Genomic DNA, 12,259 nt, shown 5'->3' on the forward strand with positions numbered 1-12,259 from the left:
TTAATAATATTAGTTTAATATCGGGTTAGTTTGATTATTATGCTTTAAACTTTTAAAATAGATAATGAAATTTCAAAAAAATTCTATGCAACGCGCATAGCAGATCGATAAAAATTTTCAATGACAAGAGCATTCAAGTACTTTGAATATCCTCTAAATATTATACCGGATGATATATCTACTTTGGATAATTTGCGCTCATTTAAGTTTTCTATAAAAGTACGAACATCCGCGGCGCAGTGATATACTGTCATTTGTCACATAAGAAAATGTTTTTCTTCCAAAGATTATGATTCGTATTAAAATACATCTTGCATATTTAATATCGCAATTTCAAGAAGGTGCGTATAATTTTTATCGCGGTTACGTTTATATATCGCGGGTTGCGCATGAATCGAGTCGAAGAAAACGTCAAGAGACATGTACATACATAGGTTTTAATTTCTTGTAGAAACGGTACAAGCAAAGACAGAGATCGGCTATTGTTACTGGCACAATAACAAGGTAACAATGACACATGCAAATTAAATAGGCCCGTTGCGTCATCGATAAAGATATAGACAGTTTTCTTGAATAAAAAGAAAATATCGAGTTGAAAGAAAAGTCAAGAAAAAAAAAAAAACAGAAGTGGAAAAAAGAAAGATTGTCCTTCGGATGACTTTATCAGAGACATAATTTTTTTATCGCTTTTCTCGCGCAATAGCGGTAATTGTTGCACACGCCAATGGCGTAGCATTCATCGTCAGAAATCTTCAAAATGAATCTCGTCGTTTGATTTATGACTCATGCGTTCTCTTCGAGGTCTTTCAACTTCACTATAAATTTCCACTTAACGTTGTGCAACTTTTCCAGATAATTAAAATACTTAACAAATAAAATATTACTAATTCATAAACTATATTGCAAGGTTAGTCTCTGCTCTTACCCTATAAATTCCCATATAGGGTATTTTAGAGCGTAAGAGAAATATGACGCTAAAGCGATAAAAGAGATGTCGTTGATAATGACTTTTCTTAGGACAAATTTTCTTAAACTATATCGGTACATACCTTCGGCACAGCTTGCGAGATATCTGCCGTTACTGGAAAAACTCATATCCAGAACTGAGCTGGTGTGTCCCTTCAGAACACCCACCATCCACGAATGCGTGAACTGTTGCATTTCGCGTCTCTTCTTGTTCTTAGCGCGTTTGTTGCTGCTACTGCCGGTCGTTCCAGTCGATCCGCTCGTTAAATTCCTCGAATTTTCAAACTTTACTCTTTCCGATCGTGTACCATCTATAACGATAAATAAAAAGCTTGTTAATTTCTACATCATTGTAAACTTGTTCTGAGTAAGACATAAAGAAAAGAGTAAAAGTTTCGAGAAAAAAAGAAAAGATATGGCTCTGTCGAGTAATAGAAAACCACGACGGAGGAGCTCGTGAAACCGAATCTTGAAACCTTCCTTCGATAATATAAATTCGATAGTAGCCCGGTTAAGCTGGTTCAGACACGGCCAGCATTTTAGTTATGTAGCAAGTGAAGTCGAATTCACATTGTTGATTCATCGAGAAACAACGAGTATAAACTCGATTTTACTTGTTTTGGGATCACGATAAATTATTTATCCGGAACTAAATTTAATTTTCAATGTTTATTAATATGCTAAGTTGAAATTCTCATCAGCTTCCTACTTCTATCTATGTATTAGAAAGAATACCATATCCTTAATTTAGTTACGTTTCTATCCAATAGTAAAATAATAGATTATATACATGTTAAAATCATATTAAAATCGTATCGGAAGAATGTGAAGAAATTTATAGAAAAGATTACAATTTCATTTAAAATATCTTGAATAAAGTTATCGTTGGAAAATTTGACTCAAGTAAAGCGATTACAATATTTCGTTACCGTCACGTAATAGACCGCACCACGTGGTGCACATGAAATTCAGCTCGTGCCATATCTCACCGCTCGTACGAAGTCTTTCAAAATATGCTACGGAACGTGACAAATATTCTTACTACCATATTACTATGTGTTTACTTACATATCTTCCTCGATTCGAAGTAATGTTTTTTCTTGATATAACTTGATCAACAGCCAACGGACAAGTCGATTCGCGTTTTATCTCGGTCGATGAAGAATAAAACAAAACGAATCGAAAGCCAACGTTCGTATACGTGGATAGAGACCAAATCTAACAGCGATGAAATAGTAACTGTCGAAATGATCGGAGAACTTCTGGTACACTTCTGATAGTACTACTTTAACTATGTCTTGTCTACGCACTTTGCACGTACTGAACTAAATGCGCACCCCTAGGACCTTTTATACTTTTTTTCTAACTGTAAAATATAAAAATCGGTTTTTGGGGATGAATGATTCATCATGACCAACCCCAACCTGTAACAAATTTATGGTGTTGTCTTATCCTGGTCCAACATTTACTTCCTCTCAAAATCAACTTTGAACTGTGCAATACCACCATCAATGACACCATCGTTGAAGGTGCTTCGTATTTAGTTACTGAGTAAGAAAGTATACAGCGATTTAACTAATGTAGGAAATGTGAATAACTAAAAATATATTTTTTGAACGTTGTAAACAAGGGAAGAAAGTAGTGAGTAACCTGTATTATATTTTAGAACTGGGCATTATTTAAATATAAAATTTATAAAATAATTATTTAGATTTAGTAATCAAATGTTATCATCGTTGCTAAAATTTTTTAAAAAGTATTTACATTTTCGGCATTTATTATGAATATTAAAAACAGCGAGTTCATTATTCAGAAATTCTGAATGTAATTTTTATTTGCTTTATTTGTAATTGTTGTTTTTGTAATTATATATATATATATATTGTATATATTAAAAAATATATATATACGCACAATGGATGATAACCCATATTTATATATTTTTCTTTATTTAATTTGCAAATGCTCTAATTTGATATTGTACTTCAACTTTGCTTCCTCAGGAAGACCCGTTAAATAACCTCGGTTTTCTATTATCCTCATTTTGCTGAACAGCCTTGGTAGTTACTAAGAGATTCTATGAAGTGTTCACGTGTTACAGTCAGGTTACTAAATATGTTTAAGATAAGAAAATTTATATCGCAAATAACATAAGTGGTACGTTGGTGTATAAATAGTCAAGTGGAAAATAATTTACAGAAAGAGTCATCACGTACACGGTGCTTTAGTAACAAATTTCTAAAATTTCTGCTTCAACAAAGCTTCTGCTAGATCATGTTAAACATTGTTCAGAATGCAAAAGATCAAAGTATTCCATCTCATAACAAATTTTAAAATCACAAGAAAGAAATTTGTAAGCAATACCTAAATTGCAAGCTATAAATTTACGAATGTTACTTATTTAATAAATTATTGTGCAATAGAACTTCGACGTTAACCTATCCCTCTCTTTCTCTCATCGTTAAAATTATGTGAGTCACTTTTGCCCGAACTTTGAGAAAACACAACACGCACCTTCCAATCTTTACCATCTACGATAAAACGAGTTTGAACTTTACTTGTATGATAAAAAGAGTTTGAACAGTTGCGATAAAAAAATATTTGATCTGTGCACAAACGGCAGTTGTTTACTACCTGACATCCAAGACAGTAATATACATGCTATATCATTGTTAGAAATGAATTAACTAGAGTGGAATTCTATCTGGAAAAATAAGTAAAATATAAAAAAAAAAATATATAATAAAATAGAATAGAATCAAATTTGTTTATATCTTCGAATATTTTCATTAATTTGGGAAATCGAGTTTGAAAATTTGTAATGTACTCGCGTATCAAGCCGTATGGGAATTGATTTTTAATTCTTAATTAAAAATATTCAATCTAGATTGTCTTCAAAACGGGGTCCCAGAAGGAAAAAATGTTATTCTATTTTTTCATCCTAGTAGGAATTACTCATGTAGGCAATCCTAATACTCACGAAAATATCCAAATTCTCGTACAAACCGTTTACGAATATATTATAATTATAAATCCGAATATTATAAGTATAATTATAAATCGGAAATTTTATCGCGATTTTCTAACGAGGAATTTCACGAGGAAAATTACATAAACCGTTTAGATTTCTCTTCCATCACTTGTGCTAACCTTTATTCATTTAATGAGACAAATATATATATAAATTCATTATTACATTATAAATTATATATTATTTATTATTTAATTCAAAATTTAAAAGCTTCGAAGAAAATGAATTTTCACGTTATGATATAATGTATATATATTATATTATATTATTATATTATATGTATATAATATATATACTAATATAGTATAATAAGTATATAATATACCTACTAATATGTATATAATATATTATAATTATATAATATATATACATATATATTATATACTACATATCTATTATATATGTATTATATATATATGTATATATAATATAAGTATATACTTAATATACTTATACTTATAAGTATATTATAAGTATATAATACATATGTATATAGTAGTTATAAGTATATAGTATATATTATATAGTATATAGTATATATATACTATATACTATAATCGTATAGTATATAGTATATGTATACTATATACTATATACTATATTATAATCGTTATCAGTTAGAATAGAGTAATTGTTAGCGGTTCGGGAGAATTTGGCGAAAATAAAGAAGAGTAATCGTTATCAGTTAGAATAAAGAAATTGTTAGCGGTTCAGTTAGAATAAGAGAATAATCGGAATAATTGATATTAGTTGTATCGGTTCGTTTCGGTAGAATAAGCAGATAATTGTTATTAGTCGTTCAATTGAATTTGAGTGAGTCTGATATCAGTTCGTTTCAGTTGATTCAATTCAAATTTAAGTTAGAATTGGAGAATAATTGTTCGTTCCAGTTCGAATTTAGGAGTTACGAGATATAATTGTTATTAGTCAGTTCGAATTTGAGAATAATTGTTATCAGTACGTTTCAGTTAGAATTAGGAGATAATTGTTATAAAATAATTGTTATTAGTCAGTTCGAATTCATGTGAATTATCGAATAATTATTATTAGTTGGCTCCGTTTGTCAGTTAGAATTAAAACAATAGCTGGCTCAAGTTTTTTTGTTAGAATTTCGAATTGTTAAACACGTCCGGACACACTGTTGTTTACGCTGCTCAAGTTAAATAAAGATTTAAAACTCAGAAAATTATAGAAGTGTCAATCTTTGTAAAACCGGAATCACCCCAGCGGCCTGCCCATTCATCAGCGGAGGCCAACATCAGGTGAGTCAACTTTTGATTAATATTAATAATTAATAATATTAATAATTAATATAATACGTTATTAATTCTGCCAATAATAATTGTTTATAATATAATTCTTTATTCCAAACAATCCTCTCCCGTGCTAGTATTCCTGCACATAGCAGGTTAGCCGAAACGTGGAGATTGTTGATCAGTGGCCTTAAACTCTAATTAACGCTACTTAATCTAACGATAAATATCTAATTGAAACAGTCCTTACACTGTTTCTGGTGGCAGCGACTACTATATTGTTTGAAATTTTCTAAGTAAAACAATTTCAAAATTTAAATAACGAAACGTAACAAGAATATATTAGATAAAAATTTTGGTATACGTATATAGTATATAGTATAGTATATAGTATATAATATAAATGTATATATATTATATACTTATAATATAGTATAATAATATATAATATAATATATAATATTATATATTATATATGTAATATATATACATATAATATGATATATTATACTTATTATACTATATATACATATAATATGTATGTAAATACATATATAATACATAATAATTATGTATAATAATATACATAACGTGACAATTCATTTTCTTCGAAGCTTCTAAATTTTGAATTAAATAATAATTGGTATAGCTATCTCTACGAATACGCGTCGACTTGACACGATCGTAAAGTAAACATTAATGCTAGTAGATTGACTTCGCTTATCAAAACATTAATAAATTTAATGTAATGAATATAAACGTGACGAGTGTTAATTTTTTGAAAAAGTAATCGTCAGAAGTAGACATAAACAATTCAGCGGCGATACTTCGAACCCAATATCTCAAGTCTAACGTTTTTTTTTTCTTTTTTGTTTTTACTTTACAATTTGTCCAGCTAGACATTCTGTGAAATTTTTCTAGTTTAATTGCTAAATAACACGTGGATGACTACCCTCACCGAGATACCATCTCGGAGTTTAAGTATTTTATTTTTTTAGCGTGATCAATGGGATATTTTCTTTTTAGTCTTCTTTCTATGAGAGTTTTTCTCGCTTCAGCAGCTAGTTGTTTTGGATGTATTGGCCTTCTTCCCTTCTATTTTTCTGCATACCCGCCGATTTCGTCTTTGACTGTTGGTAATTTTATGTTTTTGCATATATAGAAGAAAATTTTGGGTATCAGTAATATTATTGTGAAATGCAACTTTTCACTATTTTGACAAATAATAGCCCTTCTATGTGCATCAGAATATGTCTAGAAGAGGAGATAACATATTGAGAAAATAATAAGTATAAGTGAGGAGTGCTGTGGCACAAACTGCGAAGAGAATGAAAACGAATTACCTCAAAACAAGGATGAAATTGAGATTCTCGATTCAGATGAAAGTGAAGTAGCAGGGAAATCGTCAGATAGCAAGGAGAAAAATGTCCAAAGAACGACTTGATAAGCAACAAAAACATGTTAGAAGTGTTTTAAAAAGTGTTTGAACAGTTTCAATTATCAAGTTACTTGTTTTTATTGCAATTTTATATGACCGGGGAATATATGAACTAAAGTCAATAAAAGCTTTTTATTTTTTTTTAATAATTAATTTTTTTTAAATAAAACATAATATTGTTAACGAAATGGAAGATACAAATATAATTCACTGAATGTTTGAAAAGCGAAATATTTTACTTTTAATATAAAATAAATATTTCTGGATTTTTCGAAAAAAATATTTTATTCGTAATATAAAATAGATATTCCTCGTAATAACTCGGAAAAAATATTTGCTTTTTAAAATTGAATAAATATGCATATTTACATTTATATAACGAAATATATAAATATACATATTTAATCTCTTTTTGATATTATATGAATATGTCTTCAATATTTTGTGCACTAAAGCATATTTTATAGATATCACAGAAATATGAAAATTAAACATTATATTAATGGTATGTATGAAATGCCGTTTGAATTTCGCGACTCAATAAAATCGATTAAGTTTCATCCTATCGTCGATTGTTAATCATATTAAAAAAGAAAAATGTTACTATCAATCACCTACATTTATTGATAAGTTAAAAAAATTTACGTGTATGATTCTCGCCACTCATTGGTTGTACAACGTATTGGTCGCGCATTAATGTTTAAAATTAAATTACGATTTGTATCAAGATTGATCCGATCTATCGTGGTAAATGTGAAAGCAGGCAAAGTTAAGGAAGTGAAGTAACTTTAAAGAATAATTCGTCACAAAATTACTGCTGTGCTTATTTGTGTTATAAAACTGATCTTTTCGTTAGATTAAAAAAAAAAAAAAAAAAGAAAAAAAAGTGAAGAAAGAAACAGGGAAGCAAATTTCTCCGTATTCGTCATGGTATATTCGCATTGTTGTGACGCGTGCAATGCGCTTTAATTTTCTGATTCTAACATATATCTACAAGAAATAGTAACGTACCTAATCTCAACCTAGATTTATACAAACAATAAAACAAAGCACATATCTTCACGTATCAACGTACAAAACGAAGCGCGACCTATTTCTAAACTTAGTTGTTTTGCACGTTTAGTACCGCGCAGAAGTCTTAGATTTGCCAAATAAAAATATTCGTTTGACATTCTTCCTATAACAATTTCTTTATTCTAATTAGTTATATTATATACAATATAAGAATTCGTCTTTTAGTTGGCAAATTAATAAAATTTCTAGAACCCCGTGAAACTATTTTTAAAATATATAAATCAGGACGAATTATGAACACGAGGGCGATGTCACAAATGTCACAAAGGCGATAATTAAATATTTTTATCAACATTCTATGAAAATATTTCCTAAAAATGTAGTTTATGAGATTGCTATTATAAATCACCTAAGATTTTCCGCGATACTGTATATACCTATATACGATTTCGGTGTTCCGTGAAATACATTTACGGAGATATCGTTGCGTCTCGAACAGCTATCGCACAATCACCGTTTGATTAAGTCTATTTATGTGCTGATGAAAACGTTACACCTTACGATTTATCTCGTCGTTAAACGACGCATTTTCCCTTCGTTTCGGTTCAACGGAGGACAATTTTACAGTTTTACTATGGTGTTTTGGTCGCTCTATGCAAAGATGAAATTCGATCGCTTAATTCCCTAACGTATTAATACTTAGCCAACCGCGCGTGCCACAGCGAACTATACGCCGTCCACCGCGCATTTTTCCAAGTATCGAAGACTAATGTTTACTACTTAAAAAACAAAGAAGTCTAAAAAATTACTTAAATGGTCAATTATATTTTGTGGTAATGATTTTGTTTAACAATTTCACATATCGTTTATACAAAATATCAAATTAAAAGTATAAAAAAATATAGGTAAAATTAAAAACATTAAAGATGACTAAAGATACATAACACGACTTGAACGTGAAATTAAAAATTCATTATGCGTTTTAATATTTTTTTACAGTGTGATATCGTTCAATTATAACTTTATTTAGAAATAACTGATGGTGTAACTTCTTAATTAATTTTAACACCACTAAATTGGTGTATTTTATTATACACTATGCTTTATAAAAGCAGAGAAAGTGGCGCAATTAACAATTCCAGGTAAACGATAACTGATAAAAAAAAAAAAAGAGGCGTTGTCAAAGTCAAAAACGGAGATCTCTCCGTTCGGTTACGCAACGATGTTCTTCACAGAGAGGAAATCTCCCTATTCGGTTGGCTAAGTGTTAAAATCGAACCTTCCCATATAGTAATATATCGAGTATCTCTAGTAATTGAATTGTTCAAAAGCCACATCGAATAAATTCATAAATTGAAAATCACAGAAATGTAATGTTGAAAATGCTGTTTTGATTCTGAATGTTGGATTACCGTTGGGAATACGAGTGTGCGTGTACGCGATGAATCATTGCAAGAACTTAACCCTGTATATTCTAAAAGTTCTGTTATGAATATATTTGGACATGAGTGAAAGAACAACACAGCTGCAACTATTTGCCTAGTACGAGTCATTTTTTTTCTTCGTCTGTTTGGTCAGTTGCAGTGAATTTGTGAAGAAAATCGAGCACGCAACCTGTGTTCCTCGATGAGGAGCGAACTAAGTTAATCTAGTTTACTAACTTTGTATTCCTTTTTGTAATAATTTCGTATGATTAAATTGGAGTAATTATATATTTTATGAAATACAAGTGACAATGGAAGGTTTTAAAGTGGAGAGGAATATAAAACCTCTTGATAGTGATAGATATAGCGTGTGGAAATTAAGAATGTGCTTTAGAGAATAAGATTGATGTGATCAAAGTGATCGATTCTTTCCTCGGCTTCGCAAAAGCTGCAAGTACTGCAATGGGAATTTTGAACAGTTTGAATATTATGCAGGAAAGAAAAAATTTTGCCAGTCTCAATCTGCTCTACGAAAGAAATTGTTGGGATTAAAACTAAGCGTCGAAACATTGAATAATTTTTGACAAGTTGGAACAAACACAAAATTGTTGACTCGTGTCACATCTTGATATAATAATTCACGTGGCTTTAATGAAACTTTATTTGACGAGAATTTAACTTCGGCTTTCGTTAAAACGAAACTTTCGCATCTTGAAGTAAAATTAAAAAACGAGAGCAGTTGTATAAGCGTAAAACTTCTTCAAGCTGAGCACGTAGATACATAAAATTCTACAGAAAATAATTTTGATTATTTTCTAGTTATTTAAAAACAATCGTATAAAACAAAAGCAGTTCTGCAAATCCAAGAAGAATGCATCAATTACAAAGCGTCATCAATGCGAGAGAAAAGTTTACAAAATAAGAAATTGTTTCTACAATAGAAGAAGCTTTCGACGTAACGTTCAAAAAGTTCAAACAACTCAACCAATAACAGCAGAAGACAACACGTCTGACTTTGTTTTCACGACTGCAGATTATCAATCTAATATCAACAATAAGCTCGCTTTTCTCTTGTACTTTGCACCATCGGATCGTCTCAACAATAAAGAAAGATTCATTTTCAAGAATTTGAATCTGAACAAAGAAGTTGAATTTGTTGAGAAAAATTTTCCTAACGAGAAAAGGTGGTTTTTATAACAGCAACGAAGGAAAGAAAAATCCATGTCATCAGTAACATGAGTATTCAAGGTATTCTGGAGGATTTTCTTTATAATCCAGAAACTCCATATTATCTGTACAAAAAATGCAACAGGCGGAAGTGACCATTATTTTCAATGAAAAAGAAGACGAGATAAGCAAAAGCGGTGAAACTACGATGAAAGGGAAGCGTTTAACACTAAACCTACTATATTTTTTTCTTTTTTAATTTCATTCAGAATTTCTTACATACAATATTATTGTATCGCCATTTAACTTCACGACTTTTCCTATAGTTTATTCTTTATAGTATATTCTTCTCAGAAAACAAACAATAAGAAGAGAAGTGAATACAATATTATTGTATCGTAATGAGTTTCTTAATACAATAACATTAAACTAACAAAATCTGTCTAAAATATAAAAAATATGAATTGAAAATCGTAAAGAGCGCGGTGGAAAAGAATAAAATATATATTAGTTATTTCTAAATAAAACAAACTATATTTTTGTATTATCAAACTGGCTATTGTCTTCATTCTATATTAAAAAACATATAAGTTGTTTTAAGACCGATCATTTGACCGATCATTTTGATTTTTCTCCTGAACAATGTCACCCATAAACCACATTGGTAGAAGGCTTCCTACATTTATTCTCATTCATTATCGTTGGTCATACCAATGGGCATCGCATAATAAAATATATTTCGTGCAATGTGTATATATGTAGTACCGGGGCCAAAAGGCCTAAGGTATCGGCCGAACGGTAAACAAAGTACCGTTTAGCATCAATGTACCTTTAAGTGGACAGTTTTCGTGAAAAGGCTGCGTGACCTTAACCACGGGGGGTTTCGAGATACCTGTTCCGAAGAACGGGAAAAGGTAGAGGGTGCAGAGCGTGTAGAGTGTGGAGAGCGTGCAGAGCGTGTGGAGTGTGCGGAGTGGACAGAGTTTGGATTGGGAAGCAGAAAGCTGCATGCGAGAATAGAACGTAGAACAGCATTGTAATCATTTCGTTGCTCTTAATAATATATATTAAATCAAAACATCATCACTTGTCCTTTCTCTCTAAGACCCATTTGGATACTACATATATATAATACGAAAATAGAATGAGGCTCCATTTATATGAATTAATCGAATTAATCATCCTGAATTTATATCTTTTATAATATTTGAAATTCTAAAAAATGCAATATTAATATTAGGATAATAGTGTATTGGTAAGAATAATCCTGAAATAATTTGAATTATTAAAAATATTCCAAGAATTGATCCAAAATTTCATATATAATTAATATTAATTGGGGTAGGTAGATTAATAAATGATAAAGGTAAATTAAATATATGAATTTTATAAACTATTGAAATTATTCTTTTCATTTTTTTTGTTCAGAGATTTTTACTTTTAATATACCAAATTTTTGTTATAATAAATAGTATTATGATTAATATTAATTAATATTATTAAAATAAAATAATTAGGTTTTAAATATTATTCTAGCTTGTTTAATTTGAAAAATTATGATAAATATAATAAATAGATTTAAAAATGTAATTTTTAAATAATTACTTTTTTTTGATATTTTATTAACTAAGCAAACAAATTAAGAAAATATAATTAAAAAACCTCTAATAAAAATAATTAATAGAATAAATAAATTTAATGAAAAATTTTGTTTTAATATTAAAATATTTATTGTTATAAAAATAATATAAGAGATTAAATATATTAATTGTTTTAAAGGTGAATAAAAAATATTTAAATGAAGATCATTTAAAATTAGTAAAGTTTTCATTTTTATTTAATAATTAAATTAAAATTTGTTATATTAATTAATTTATTAAATTTTTAATTTACAAAATTAATGTTTTTTTGAACTATATAACAAATGTAAATGATAATTAAATCATATTTATTCTTATTATTATTA

The 12,259-nt window shown here is 29.1% G+C and overlaps 1 protein-coding gene across 4 annotated transcripts in view; it reads right to left on the bottom strand.

Moving 5' to 3' along the window:
- Positions 1-12,259, bottom strand: part of LOC126917182 (transducin beta-like protein 2) — a 63,752-nt gene that overhangs the window by 31,321 nt on the left and 20,172 nt on the right. For 3 of the 4 annotated variants that reach the window (XM_050723784.1, XM_050723781.1, XM_050723782.1), the window contains exon 2: positions 1,050-1,277. In XM_050723784.1, coding sequence (XP_050579741.1) covers positions 1,050-1,277 — 228 coding nt within the window. Of the gene's footprint in view, positions 1-1,049; positions 1,278-12,259 lie in introns of those variants that run through there. The other variant, XM_050723783.1, reaches the window with a different exon arrangement.

Source organism: Bombus affinis, chromosome 6 (assembly GCF_024516045.1).
Source record: "Bombus affinis isolate iyBomAffi1 chromosome 6, iyBomAffi1.2, whole genome shotgun sequence".
NCBI classification, from domain to species: Eukaryota; Metazoa; Arthropoda; class Insecta; order Hymenoptera; family Apidae; genus Bombus; species Bombus affinis.